Source organism: Triticum aestivum, chromosome 5A (genome assembly GCF_018294505.1).
Source record: "Triticum aestivum cultivar Chinese Spring chromosome 5A, IWGSC CS RefSeq v2.1, whole genome shotgun sequence".
In the NCBI taxonomy this organism is placed as follows: Eukaryota; Viridiplantae; Streptophyta; class Magnoliopsida; order Poales; family Poaceae; genus Triticum; species Triticum aestivum.
The window spans coordinates 554,014,067-554,029,631 of record NC_057806.1 but is presented as its reverse complement, the minus strand read 5'-3'; the positions used below and the strand labels follow the sequence as shown (position 1 = coordinate 554,029,631).

Genomic DNA, 15,565 nt, shown 5'->3' with positions numbered 1-15,565 from the left:
TACCAGCCATGCGTGACATGTTTAGTAGAACAGAGTGTGTCGTACATCTGAGGGTGTGAACTATTTTTTTGCAAATTACTTGTTATATAAACTATATGGATGGAGTTACGGGACATTAAGAAAAGATATGAGAAAGAATATAGAGCGTGAAATTTTCTATATAAATTAGTTATATAAAAGTTGAATCTCACGATCCAACTTTTTAGAACTATGCCACAACTTTTATGAGGCGATAAGTTTTTCTTTTGAAATCTGCAGGTTATATAATTTGTACATGGCGGTGACTGAACATATGGAGGTAATTTCTTCGCTCTTTCTATTGATTAATATTGTTCTTCACTCTTTCTAAACTATTGAATTTATTAATATTATTCTTGCACAAATTAATTAATGATTACATCATCTTTTGGTCACTTGAGTAAGATAGAACATGATGATCCTCTCTTAATTTGGTTTCTCCTCCACTGAAGAATATAGGAATCACTAGCAGCCCTTCTGGTGAGCACCATGTCTATGAACTCATCTCCATGCTTACTATCCTTCTATAAACTGGGGGTATCCATGTGTTGCTAATAAGGCATTTTCCCTTCTTTCTTTTTCAATTCTGTATCAGTAGTTCCGAGGAAGTGCTCAACCTAGACGTTGTTGGCCGAAGGAGGGGCGGAGCAGGTGCCAGTCAGGTAGGCGGCTCAATGGGTGGGAGATGGCAGCTGCTGATCTCACACGGCTCCTGCGCCCCGCTACCCTCCCCTCCTCGGCTAAGTAGGAGGTTCGAGGGCAGCGACTAAGGAAGGAGCACATCGGCGATGAGGGCTAGCAATAGCAAGACGCAACTGTCAGGTGCGGTCAATATGCCATGACGTCGGCCCCTTCACGCGTGACCGCCAGGGTCGGGGCCTTTTTCCGAGCAATGCGTAGTGTTTCCTTTATTGTTGTTGTTTGTGTTGTCCTAGATATTCCTTTGCCATATGATTTTTGATCATTTTCTCGCTCATTCCTAGAGGACCACTATGGACAATATGATTGAGATGACTAAGATACATGCTTTTTGTTTACTTGGCATCTGCTTCACTTAATTTTTCTGCAATCCTTCCTTTACACGCTGGTATGTTTTGTTGCCAGGCTCAGATCGGCGAGACCCGTGCCAATGCATGAGGTACAATATTTTTCTTATTTATTCCTTTCATACATATTGAGTTCATTCACCCTATTATATATACTAATTAAACAGTACAGGTTGGGCCAAGAATTAGATGCTATTGGTCCTTGCTCACGCTCATTTCTCATGTTTATGTTCAGGCCTAACCTCACAAAACTTTGGTATGCACTCACCTATAATCAGGGCTTGCTTATTTTAATTCTTGAATTCATTTTATAAATATTATATCATTATTATTTGTAATCAGTTTTTTGTTTATGATTTCCAATTGGGTAATTTCCCATCATACTACTAGGCATTGGCCAGGTACTGGACTTTGGCTGGTTGTCAATATAAGCTTTGTGTTCTCCTTTATTTTTACCTCATTTGTAAAGTCCTTGATTGAGCATGCATTTGATTTCTATGCCAACATAGATCTTATTGCTCGTCAAAGGTATCTAAAAGTTGTGTGCTCTGCAACAGATGGGTTGTGTTAGTCAGAAATACCTAATATGTCAGTTTTGTTGCCAAATATTTTAAACACAGATATATACAGAGTTCTAGAACAGAAGATGATCTGGTGGTTACCTTTCTGTTATTTACTCGAATGACTGTACGTATATCTTACCTTCAGACTTTATCCGATCTTCGTTAGTTTTCCATCTCCAATCAGATTAATGGTTTGCATGCAGACCAAACCCAGTGTTTTATGGTGTTCTTATTCCTGATTTAGTTCTACATTTTACTTTTAGTCTCTTCATAGATAATAAAGTAGTGGCAGATGAACCAGTAAGTTATCTGTGCCCATGCTTTGCTGTAAGCATTAAATTTGCTCTCTGCTTTTCCTTTGGATGTGTTATCCGTACCCCTGCTTTGTGGCTAATTATTATGTCCTATCAACATATGCAGAGTCCATGGTATCATAGGATTTGAAGTTGAAAAATTCATGCTATGGGTGATATGGAAAAGTCATTACCTTCTTTGCTGGAACATTTCCTAAGATGATCTAAGGTAATTATTTTAGTCACCATGTCATTTATATGCTAAATTCAGTGCGTTGACAACTAGAGATCGCTTCCTTTTTGTGTATTGATCATTTCAGTACGATTGTTTGATACACTTCCAATATCATTTTGCTTCTTCTTGCTTGTTATTTCATTTATTTCCTCCAGCTACTAGAGATGGCTATTTCCACTGCTTCAGGTTTTGTTTTGGCTCTAATTGTGTGTATGGCATCTTGGACTTCTTAGGTGAAGCACTTATGAATATCCTCGCTGATCTATGGATCTATCATTGTAAGAGTCGATGATATATGGTGAGCTGCCTCACACCATCATTTGGTCTTTGTAGCATTTGAGTTGGCAAATTTGTTGGATTCATGCGATTAGGCATGGTAAATGCTGAGAGACCCATAGCTCTATAATTGTTTGCTTCCAAAAGTTCTGAATCTTTTCTGCGCTTGGTCCTCTCATTGGTGAGAGTAGCCATGTAAATCAATGTGCTATGGGAAATGGTAGTTTGCAAACTACCGGAGTCTAATTGCTGAGGGACGAGGTTCATAACTGAGGGTCATGGGCAGAGCTGGAGGAAGAGGTTGCGAGTCTTGGAACTCTCCTTGTGAAGGGCTCAGGGACAGCAGTGAGGACAATGCCTCTTTAGTTGTAATTGTGATAATCCTGATGTGCAAGTAATCACTCATGTGATACTCCTTATGCTAAAATGTTGGTTGTTAGTACAGAGGTGGTTACATTATTTGGTTCTCTGGTATTGATTTCATGATTTTTGGTTAATACATGATGTAATACAATCCACATTGCATTATATTTCCAGTTACATCTTCTACTTACTAATAACATTCTTTCTAATTCGGTTCTTGCGCCATTGGCGCAACCGGGTCATCTAGTGAACCTAAAAACTCAGGTGGTACTACTTCAGTCCTACTATAGACTACAACCCCGTCAGTGCAATATGGGAAGAAGAAAAAAGTGAGCAACAACCAATCCTCTTCAAAACATGAAGAAACCGGGTCATGAAACTGAAAAATGGGGCAACATAACCCTCACCTCATAATGGACCTTGTGTTTCTTGTCTCTCATGTGGGTTCTGCAGAATAAGATTGTACAACCAATCAGCAGAAAATCAATCTTAGTTGCACACAGAAAAACATTTTTTTGGTGAAGAACCTTGTATGGTGACTATTGTTCTATTTAAGAAATAATATATTTGTAAGAAAGGGAAACATCTTTCTCCAAACAAAAATGAAAAGTTAAAATATGATCAACACTGCAATAGAATGTTATCTCGCATCACATGAAACAAATAAAGAAGGACCTTAAAAAAAATAAAGAAGACAACAAAACTGATTTTGCAGAGGGTCCTGTTCTAAGAAGAAAAGTACATATTAAGGCTTTAATGTGTGCATACAAAATATGGTAGAAAAGCAGAGTTTTAGTGTAAGTGTTCACTTTCGTCTATTTTAAAAGTTTCAACACTGGAGCTCTCATGTTACATCCCTCATCAAAAAGTAGTACAAATACACCCAGATAATGAATAGCTATATTAAATGTCACACAAAAGGTGCTTCAGCAGTATAGATGTTTAGAAAAGCACATACCTACTTTGTCTTCTATTTATTTCTTAACATAGAGGACAATGCAGAGCATATAAGCAAACAAATAAGCACAAAGTTGCTCCATTTTCCATGTAAAATAAACTTCATCATCCATGTTGTAAAGGTGTAAACCTCTAAAAAATCTAATGAAATCCAATGAGTGGGCGCATAGAAACTGATTTGTGTAATCATTAGAAGTATGCAAGAAATTAAAATGCTCGAAATATGGATATTCTCATACAGAGTTGTGAATTGGCTACAGATAGTAACTGGAAATGATATATGCCATTTCAGAAAAGACAGCAATGAACATATATATTTGAAGAATTAGCAACTAAGACTAGAAATGTAGCACCTTTAACACAAAGGTAGGTTGGCAGTTAAGAGTATCATGACTTGTTTCTATTATTGCAAGGCATAAATCTGAGCAAAAATTAAAACCAATAAGAATCAATGTAGCTCCTTAATTTCCATTGCTTTTATTCTTATATATAGCTAGGGCCTAACTTGAGATTTCGCACCGGGGTTCAAATTTCATGGGTACGGTCATGTATAACATTAGATACACCGATTTAAAATTCTTCATACCTAACGCAATTATCATGTCCGATCCTACCAAATCTGTCATAGTAACGCTACATACGAAATATAGTAACACATTATACACAACATAGTATTTTGAAAATGTGTAGTAAATTACAAACTTGGATAGTAAAAAATTATTTTCAGAATTACTACATTTTGTACACCGTTTACTAGATTTTGTATATGGCAGGAGTGTAGAATAAGATATTCTACACCATTGCCTAGATTTTGTATATATAAGAAGCTACCTGACCAGGAGTTATCACACATGTATGCACTAATGGATTGAGTCTTCGAATGTACATTGTTCACACATTCCAGAACCTATCACATTATGAGTTGATCGCATGTGACCTGATGGCATGATACGCCAAAGCTTTTCGCACCTATGACTTATGTATTCAATTGGTTTGTTGAGCTATATAAGCTAATTGCATCCATGGTGACTAAGTATTGCCCCCAATGTGTATGCATGTCAAGTGAGACAAGCTAAGATTACCTTTTCCCTTTCAAATGCTTTGGAGCACATAGTTCTTCACTTATAGATGTATTGTAATTATGATTCTTTCTTCATTTAACATGACACGAACATGTGAGTTCTAGTTAATCTTTTATGCTAATGCACCTTAGTATTAGCAAGGATTTGACTTCCTTCCAATGATGTGGTGGTGAACCTCTCATTTGTCTTCAATGCTCTCCCAACCGTGTGGGAAGGCTCTACATCAGTTCTTCCTCCCACGAATCATACCATTTCTGATGGGGCCACACTATTTTTACATCGTTCTCCTCGGTACCGCAGCCCGATCGTCATTTTTGTTGCCGCTATTCAGAACATTGTGGTTGAAAGACGAGAAAATTCCTTATATAACACCGTTTTAAATGTTGGTTCCCTATTTTAACAATGCATAAAAATTTCTTATCTTTTTCCTTTCTAACACATCCGTCGGTTCTGTTAGGAGAAACCGTTAAAGTTTGCATTGACCGATGTCAGTTTTTTCTAGTTGGACAAAATTGCCCGTGTCCATAATAAGCCGGAGAACAAATAAAAACAAAGCCCAAACCGGCCTCAATATCTCTCCCGAGTCCTGACCCCGTGACTTGTGCTCCTTTCCCCTTTTTTCCAATCTAGCGCGGCGGCGGCGAACCCTAGCGGCAGCGGCGGCTTAGGGCTATGGATGGGGGCGTTGTTGCGGATGGAGACAACGCCAGGGAAGAAAACCAGGGCGCAGCGGACGGGTCAGGCCTTGGCGCCCCTATGGATCCAGCGCTGGTGGCCAATGGCGAGGGCGGGGTTGCGTCTGAGGAGGGGTCGGTTGAGGGTGCGGCTGAGGGTGCCGACGGGATAGCTTCCGCAGGTGGCGGTGTCTCGACTGCAGCGGGCCTGGGTCAAGGTGCAACAGTGGCTGGGGGCTCTGTCGCCGGCGTGGCTAAAGACTCCGGCCAGGGCACTGCTAGGCCGGCCTCGGCAAGTGCTCCAGACCAGGGCACGGCCCGTTTGGCCTCGGCTACATGGTTGTGTCCAGATAGGTAAGTCTCATTCGTAGGAGTTCAAGTGAATGTAATTGCTCTGTTTGTATTTTCCTCATTTGAATGCAATGTTAGTAGCAATACATTACATCCAGTAGCAATTATCATGCATAGGTCTGTGCTACTTTGTGTAGCTGTGTAGTTGAGGCTAAAGCTTGCAATACTCATGCATAGGTTTGATGCAAAATTGTCTTCTTAATTCACAGGATGGATCGAAATTCAAGTTATTTGCTTAGAATTAAATTGTTTGGCAATCCAAAAAAAGCTCGGAAGGACATACGATGTTTTTATTTTGAGAAGGTCATCAATTGTGACTTGACAAATTATAAGGATTTGGTTGGATCAATTGTAAAGCAGTACCCGCCGCGTTATATGGAAGTTGCACATGTGCAGTATTATGACGGTGATCTTAAAACCTGTCCGGAAGTAAAATCTGACCAAGATTTGATGCTTATGTTTGAAAAACACTCGGAGACAAAGGTGCTGCATATGATCATTGCATATTCTGATCCCTCTGAACCATATGAGCCTATCACTGAGTGGCATAGTGATAGCGAACCTGACAACAATATAGAACATGAGGATGATACTACAAACAAGAGAAATGCAAAAGGGGGAAAAAGGTGAACTTTCCTGATTCTGAATTTTAATATCACATATTATGCATAGTTAATGTTGTTGTTTGCTACCATACATGTATCAAATATTATCCATATGTATTGCTGGCATACATGCAGTGCAATTTGACAACCATATTGTTATTTTAAGGGCTACAAGGAAGATGGAGCTTACTAAAAATGATCAAAATGGTCCTAAGGTTCCTTTTGACAGCCCTGCAATGGGCACTAGAAGCAAAACATCTTACCTAGCCAGCCCTGCAATGAGCACAAGAAGCAAAAGAAGGCTCGGTTCGTGAACTTCATCTAATTTTTGTCACTTAAAGTCACTTTTGTTGCTGCTCATGTCATGTTGTGTGGACTTGGACTCGTGTATGTGAACCTAAAGTCACTTTTGTTACTGCTCATGTCATGTTGTGTGGACTTGGACTTGTGTATGTGAACCTAAAGTTACTTTTGTGTTACTCATGGCATGCATATATTATGGACTTGAACTATGTATGTGAACCTAGATATGATGTGAGACACTTTTGGACTGCTAATATGATGTATGTGCGGACTTGAACTCATATATGTGAACCTGGATTTGTTGCAAGTCATATATGTGTACTTGGATGTGAGTCCGGATGTTTATGTTTCATGCCATTGGCAAATTTGAAAATTGTGTGTTGAATTATGTATATCAGAATTGTGTCCAGAGGATATGGCATCAAATTATAGGGGAGGTTCTGCCCAATTTTGTAATTAAGTTTTGAAATAATTGTGTGTGGAGATATGAATTTTCTGCATGTTTACAGGGGAGGTTCTGCCCAATTTTGCAATTAACAACGGGAAAAAGTTATTGCTTCTCATGTGAATGATTTTGGTCACAAGTTGCATCAGGGATAAAATCATCTTTTCATGTGTCATTTAAAACTGTTAATACTCAAAATAGATGGAAGTGTCACAACGGGAACAAATTTTAGCATTGTTGTTAGATAAAGAAGAAAAAGTTTTCAGGTGTCAAATATGGCAAAAGAATTAAGCCAATGTTAAATAAGGAATTCTCTCTTAAATTTAAAGATCCCAAGCCGCCGACATCAAGGAGCATAGCTCCGTACAAATGTTTTACTCTTTCTTTCTTGTGTTTCATACACGAGTTTGTCTTAATTTACATTGAAAACAAGAGAGTTTCAAACCTCCTCTCGATGAGATAAGAGATGGTTGACATTCACAAAATAAATAAATGAAAAGAGATGGTTGGAGAATACAAGTGATTACATTCCAACAACCCAAAAAGGCGGTGTCGGAGCGAGCTACCACCTCCCGCTTTCCCTCTTCAAGAAAGAACTTTCATGTAATGATATGATTTTGTTAATTTGATCAATATGCTAGTAATAATAAAGCTTTCAAACAATGTTTTCGAACTTTCAACTAACATATAAGTAGTCCAACAAATTTTTGTCAACGTTCAAGGAAATTCAAGGTTGACTTCCAACGGATCTTTAGAAAACTTTTAGGTTATTAGATATTTGGATCATTTTTTCCGAAAATTGGAAGGGGAAAGGATACAGTGCACGGAGAGATAAATGAGGTAACAAGGAAAATGGTCGTTAATGGTGTGCAAGAAACTTAGAAACATCACACATGTCGGGCACATGCTAGCTAGAATCAACCCTCGGCTTTGGCTACCCCCATCAGTCACCCCCGCCCGTCTCATTCACAGAGTGTGTTCACATATCTTAGTTTGAAGTTTGGGAGGTCAACACAACATGCCAGATGACAGGCCTAAATTTCGGATGATCGCTGTGCACCGCATGATACGCACGCCCGAGACCGCACGATTCAGCCGCTACGCGCCCGCACACAGCCTCTTCTTCTTGCTCTGGCCGACCATTGTAGTTTGTTGCAGAATTGTTGTGTTTATTTTGGTACTATTCCGCAGGAGTATTATAGTACAAAACTACAAACAAAGGTAAAATCAATCAAATATCAGCATAATTCATCAAGATTCCTAAGGAAATGAGAAACCTCGTTCAAAATCAATCAAAGCTTAAAAATATCAGCATAGTTCAAAGAAATTCACCAACCTTCAAAATCACTATCACGGAAAGGCCACGCGGAGATCACGAGAATTTGGGCCAGGGGCAAGGGGAACACACGGCCCTGCCCACGACGCCGCTCCTTGTCCGTGGGGTGCGCGGCCAGTACCTCCTCACTGCCGTCGTTGATGCGGTACACGCAGATCCCCGTCTGCCGGCACAAGCCGTTGCCATAATAGACGCAGTTCCCTTCCAAGCCGGGGACATTGCCGGCGTCGACTGAGATCGACTGGATACCAAGTACGAGAGCGCGGTTGCCAATGCTTCTCACCGGCTCCAGAGCGTTCGTCCCGAGGTTCACTTTGAAGACCTGAATGCTGCGGCCGGTGGCGGTCGTCGACGATGCACGTACCAGCAACAGCTCGTCCCCGGCGCTGTCGACGAGGAACGTGTAAGTATTCGCCAGCCGGTCGCCGGTGACGAGGATGGTGATCTCGGGCGTCGTGTCAGGCCCAGTGTGCTCCACAACCGCGACCGATCCGGCACGGTCCGCGGCGTACACGCGGCCTTGGAACGCCACCACGGAGGCGAAGCTGTCGAGGGTTGGCGCAGCCGTGAACACCGGCGGGGACGACGGGTTGACACCGGGGACGGTGGGCTCGAAACACGCGCCGTGGCTTGGGCTGGAGAAGATGGTGAGCACCATCGGCGAGGAGCCGGCCACGGCCAAGCCAATGTCCCGGGGGTGCACGTGGACGGTCGCGTGGAACCGGACGACGGAGCCGGTGATGGGGTTGAGGACGCAGAGCCTGGTCTCGCTGTTGCTCGCGAGCAGCACGAGCAGGCCCTCGGAGGCGGCGACGTAGAAGTAGTAGCGAAGCGCGGGCATGTCCCTCCGTAGGAAGCGCCCGGTCTTTACGTTGAGGAAGATGGGGGAGCCGGCGTTGCGGTCGAGCTCGTCGAGCATGACCCAGCGATGGGGACGAAAGCGGGGGTGCGGCCCCCGCGGGTCGTCGGTGGCGGCGCGCCAGTTGCGGCACACTGCGCGGAGGCTCGTATAGTAGTCCACGTCGCTGGTGGCGAGGAAGAGGTCGGCGACGCGGCTGACGAGCTCCGAGGGGAGGGCTGACCAGTCTGCCGCCCGCGCCATGATCACCGTGCGCGGGCGCAGGTGTGTTGTTTACATTGTACAGTACAGAGCGGCGGAGGTGCGTGGAGAACCTCAACGGGCGCCTGCCTTTTGGTATGCTAGTCTGGTCTGACACACGCGCCCGCCGCTTCGGAAGCGAGCAATTTAACTCGTTTAAGTGCGCCGACTCCCAAAGCAGGTCCAGGCGCGCCGTTGGTGCGAGCGCGCCCGCCGGCGGCGCGGAAGACACAGCGTCAGACGGCCAGCGTATTGCGTGTCATCAATAGCAGCACCCTTCGAGATTCCTGTGCCCACGCGCGGCGGAGGTGATGTAGACGCACCCTTCGAGATTCCCCTCCAGCCGATGGCTGTGCGTTCCCCAGTTGCCCAAAGGCTCAAACTAGCACCGCCACGGCGCTGCAACAATGGCGCCGGTGTACTGGTCATCGCTACCCTCGGAGCTCGTCAACAGCATCGCGGAGGTCTTCCTCGCCACCAGCGACCTCGACTACTACATGAGCCTCCGCGCCGTGTGCCACAACTGGCGTGCCGCCACCGACGACCCGCGTGGCCCGGACCAGCGGTTCCGCCCCCGAGGATGGATCATGCTGCAGTCACACGCCCTGAACTGCGACAATGGCCGCTGCCTCTTGCTGCACGCCGACACCGGCCGCTTCCTGTGGATGAACGTGCTCATGCTCCGAGGGTACGTCTACATCACCTCCACTGAGGACGGCCTGCTCGTCCTGCAAGAGACCTTTGGGCTCAACATGATGGCCGTCCTCAACCCTTTCACCGGCCACCTCGTCCGTTTTTCCAAGAAACCCCCGTACTTGTACTGCCTCGGCGCACAACTGGTGGCAGCGGGCTCGTCGCCGATGTTGTTCTACATCTTCTATCCGTTTCACGGCGTCTGCGTCGACCCGACTAGCGATCTCGACTGGATGACGAAGTTCTCAGCTTACCCAGATCTCGACGGGTTCGGATCCGTGGTGGCCTATCAAGGCCGCGCATATGCCGTCGACGACAAGGGGACCGTCGTGGTCGTGAAAGGCCAGCGTCAAGACGACGTGTCGGAGACGATCAGCACTGTCATCGCCGGCTGCTGGGAGGAGGAGATCCTGCCCACGTTCCTCGTGGACAACGCCGGGGAGCTGCTCCTTGTGCGCTTCCTGTCGTCCAATGGCGGCCTGCAGGTTTTCAGGGTTGACATCGAGAATAGAATTCTCAAGGCGATCAAATGTATAGGAAACCGTGCTATCTTCCTTGGCCGCAATCGTTGTCTGTCCGTAGATGCTGGCAATCTTCCTGCCATTGAAGGCAACTGCGTGTACTACGTCGACCGCGTGCCTCGTCCTGAGAACGGCGGGATTTGCATGCACCGTCTTGTGGACGGCAGCGACGAGAAACTCTTCTTCGAGCCCGTGGAACGGCTGAGTCGATTTCTGCCCTTGAGCCTTGCACAAGTTCTAGTCGGATACCCGTAGTATGGTCTCCAGTAACTAGCTAGCAGTGCATATATCTGCTGCAGCCGGTGGGAGAAAGTAACGGAGTAGCTTCTTTGTGTACCTTGACCGTGAATCCATGGAACCATACAAGTGTCCATGCATGTATATGCTGGACTTTATGAGGCGAAATCATCCATCACTTTTATACTAACCTCTCTGCTGGAAAATGTTGAATTTGAAATGATCGTACTCACTGTTGTATTGGTATTAATCGTTGGTACCGTAGAAACTTAACTACAATCAAATTGCAAATTTAAGAAAAGATGAACAGATAAAGGTCTCCTGGCCCCCGCGTCGTCCTCCCCAGGGCGACTCGGGCGGCGGCGCATCTCGCCACCACAGCGGCCGCCCCCCTGCTTCCCCCCTCCTCGCCGCCGCCCGTTAGCCTCCGCCGGGCAAAGCCCCGCGCGGATCCGGCGGCGGCGGGGCTCTGGCGCGCCGGAGCGGCCCGGCTGCGAGCGGGGACTCGTGCGGCAGCAGCGGCGCGGCGCTCCTCCGCGCGCGCCGTTCGTGCTCCGTGGCGGTGGGAGGGCGGCGGTGCTTGCGGCGGGGGGTGGGTGTCCCGTGCTCCGGCCATCTTTGGCCCGCGCGATGCGCTTCGCCTCCCAATCTGGCGGGTTGGGCCGCTGCCTGCGGTGCCTCACGGCGTTCGTGGCGGCTGGTCGTTCCCCTGGCCGTGAGGGCGGCGTGGGGCTGCGGCGGAGCCATCTGCCTCGGCTTGGACGGCCGCGGCGGGCCTGGGCGTCTGCTGTCTTCTGCGACGGATCTGCCGATTCCTGCTCTCTCCGATGAGCTGGACCTCGGGATGGGTGGGGTGAGTGCGCTGGGCTTCTACGCACGAGGTGGCGCTCAACGTCACACTCCCACTTGGGGCTTCGTCTTTGAGCTTGCCTTGGCTAGGGTGACCAGTGGCTTGAGGTGGTCCCGTTGGCGGTCCATGTGGGTGTTAGCAGTGGAGAGGTGGTGCTCTGTCTTCGTGATCTTGGCTCGGCCATGCCTTTGGCCGCGTTGAGGTGTTTGTGTTGGCGGTTGGATGGTGGTGGTGCGGCCGGGTTGGGGTCGACGGTGGTTTGAGCTCTTCTTCGGGGGTGTTCTTCTCGTGTTCTTGCTCCTGCACTCCTGAGTGTGTTCTCTGCTAGGTGATGCCAAGCGACAGCGGCGGTGGCGCACAGGTGCCGTGGCGCTGTCTCAGCCTCGCGTGACCTTTCGAATGTTCCCCACGGCACAGGTGGTGTCGCGGCGTTGTGCAGTCTCGAATGCGCGGAGCCTTTCGATTGCGTCGACGGTGCAGTGTCATGGTCTTGTTTGCTTGGCGATGCTGACTTCGCCTATGGCACATAGGCGCCGTGGCGTCGTCTCGGCCTCGCGTGACCTTTCGAATGCACCCCCGGCACAGGTGGTGTTGTGGCGTTGTGCACTCTCGGATGCGTGAAGCCTTTCGATTGCGTCGATAGTGCAGTGTCTTGGCTTGGTCGGCTGGCCAATGCCGTTCGATCACATTGGTGGTGCTTGGTGTTGTGCTGGGATGTGTCTTCCCTCTTTGTTCTCCCCTGTTTGTATGTTTGGAGTATTCTGTTTTTGCTTTATCTCTTCTTCCGTGTCCCTCTGTAATTCTGGTTCATTTGAACCCATCTTGCAAAAAGGCTGCAAAGCCTTATAGGCAAATGAATATAATTCAGGTGGTGGAGGGGCTCCCCCTCCTCCCCCGGTGAAAATTCAAAAAAAAAAAGAAAAGATGAACAGAGGAGCTGCGTACTTTCTTTAAGCACACAAATTTAATTCAAATTATAGGTTCGAGACACAAGAGGAAGTTTGTAGATCATACTTACTACAATTCCATTTGCTGCCACCAGTCGCCCAGCCGGGATCCTCCCCGTAAACTAGCACAGGTTACCATTGGATCTCCGCAACGCCATCATCATTCTGCGGCCACTGTATGGCCGACGATACATAGAGGGCCACTAGTAGAAAAAGACCCATTTGTCCTGATTCATAAGGTCCATCTGTCCCGGTTGGGAAACCGGGACTAAAGGATCGTTACTAAGGCCCTAGGCCTTTAGTCCCGGTTTTTATACAAATCGGGACAGATGGGCCATCACGTGGCCGCTCCGACTAGCCCAGGCAGGAGGGCCTTTGGTTCTGGTTGGTAGCATCAACCGGGACAAATAAGCTTCCACGTGTCAGCATTTTAGCGGCTGGTTTTTTTTAAAAGGAGGTGCTTTAGGGGTTTTGGGGGTTAATTTAGGTTGGTATAGGTAGCTAATAAAGAGATGTGTCCTCTCTTATCTCCGTGCTACTGCTACTGTTATGTCTAAACATGACTTAGATTGAAGTAAGACAACATGTGGTGCATGTCGAAAGTAATACTAATCTTAACTTGATTAAGTTTGGATTGTACTACTTTCGACATGCACCACATGCATGTTGCCTTCACTTCAATCCAATCCATGTTCATTTCACCTGCTGATATATAATAACTCTTCATGCTCACATCATGCATCATCATATATAATAACAAGTCTACTAATCATCATCATACAACTTCTACTCGTTATTAATAACAAGTCATACGATCATCATCATCATAGTCATCGAACCAACCCTACTTAATTGTTCTTAGCACATGATCATCAGTATTAGGTAGGACCTAAATACCCTCTTTAAGGTAAAATAGCATAAAATAAAATAGACCCTGACTCCATTATGGAGAATGGAGATCATTCTGTCTCCAATTCTTGCGCTTCGCTTCCTTTTACTTCCAAGAACCTCCTTACGACTGTCCATACATTTTTTCCATCGTTTGATTTGCATGTCTCCACTTCTTTTAGAAATCTGGTATGGACAGTTGAGATTCGTAGGATGACCTGGCTGTATGTTCAAAACATTAAGGCTACCTTTCCGATACATCAAATGAGGCACACAATTCTCTGGAATTATCTGTTGAAAAACATAGTAATAACTTCATAGTTAGCAATGATGTACTAGTTTTAGAAGTATGCAAAAGATGCATGGATGTCGTAATAGTAAAAAATCTTACCAGGGTATCTCTATGGTAGTTACCATAGTTGAACATATGCACTAGTGGCACGTATTGACAATAATGTTGAGGAGTTTGATTATAGATATTGTAATTCTTAATATCAGTACAAAATCCGATCAGATGATTTTTCTCCTTGTAAGTTAATTCGGAGCCATCGGTGTAGTGTGTTTTGTCTATCATCTCCCGCACATTCTTTGAATAATGAAAATAAGCTGTCAATGGAAATAAGATGTCAACTATTTTGAAATAAACAATATAAATTAGCTAATAACTATGTTTGAGAAACTCACATAACGATAGAATTGGAGGCGTATCAACAATGACCCAAATGTCCATATTGTCTTGCTCGATTTCAGGATCACCAAGATCCATGGTGACAAGCATACCCTCATCAAAACCATACATCTTGCAAAGTGTTTCCTATTTTTTGCAAGTAAAATGGGTTACGCTCTCAGAATTGTACAATTTTACTTCAAAATCCACATCATGATGAGTCCTTAGGTGAATTTTCTTTGTTTCGAAACTTTCATGGTCTTCAAAACCCATCCTCTCCAAGACATAGCGTCTTGCATGGCATGGGATAAGCTAACCTTAAATGTAACTTTTGCAACACAATTTTTTTCTTTTAAATATGCATATATATATGACTCCTCTTCTCTACTCCTGGGAGTATGTATTCCCATTCTCAATATACCTCATATACATATTAATTATACCTCTTTATTATTCTCAATATACTTCATTAAATATTCTAAGATACCCCAATGCGAGTTTTGTTGAAAAAATATTATCTGTGATGTACTTTTTGTAATATACCTTTTGCACGTACAAACACATCAGTATATACGTAAACATTTAAAAATATGTAGACTCACATGAATTTTTTCATGGAACTCATTTTGGGGTATCTAATAATTAGTAATGAAGTATATTAAAAATAATAAAGTGGTATAAAAGATTAATCTATGTGGTATATGAGAAGCGGGAGTATGTACATACATAAATCGACAAAAAAAATCTATGAACAAAAAAAATCATACATCAATGCATACCATCCATGGATCATACATACATCTGCATATATATACATATACATACAACATCCATATATACATACATCTATATATATATATATACATATACAGAACCAGATCGAGAGCAGGCCGGGGCGGCGGTGGCGGCGCGCGGCAAAGCAGAGCAGGCCGGGGCGGTGGCGGCGGCGCGCGGCAAGCAGAGCAGGCAGGGGCGGCGGCGCGGGGAAAGGGAGGGGGCAGGGGGCGGCCACGTCGGGGCAGGGGTGGCGCGGGGCGGCGACGAAGTCGAGGCGGCGCGGGACGGCGTCGGAGGGGTGCGGGATGGCGCGCGGCGACGGCGAGGCAGAGGGGCGGG

The 15,565-nt window shown here is 45.5% G+C and overlaps 1 protein-coding gene across 1 annotated transcript; it reads left to right on the top strand.

Annotated features, from left to right (window-relative positions):
* Positions 1-5,437: 5,437 nt before the first annotated feature.
* On the top strand, positions 5,438-7,029 carry LOC123107653 (uncharacterized). The gene is made up of 3 exons (XM_044529610.1): positions 5,438-5,861; positions 6,068-6,484; positions 6,630-7,029. The coding sequence occupies exons 1-3, from the start codon at positions 5,506-5,508 to the stop codon at positions 6,775-6,777; spliced, it is 921 nt and encodes a 306-aa protein (XP_044385545.1). The 5' UTR covers positions 5,438-5,505; the 3' UTR covers positions 6,778-7,029.
* The last annotated feature ends 8,536 nt before the right edge of the window (positions 7,030-15,565 follow it).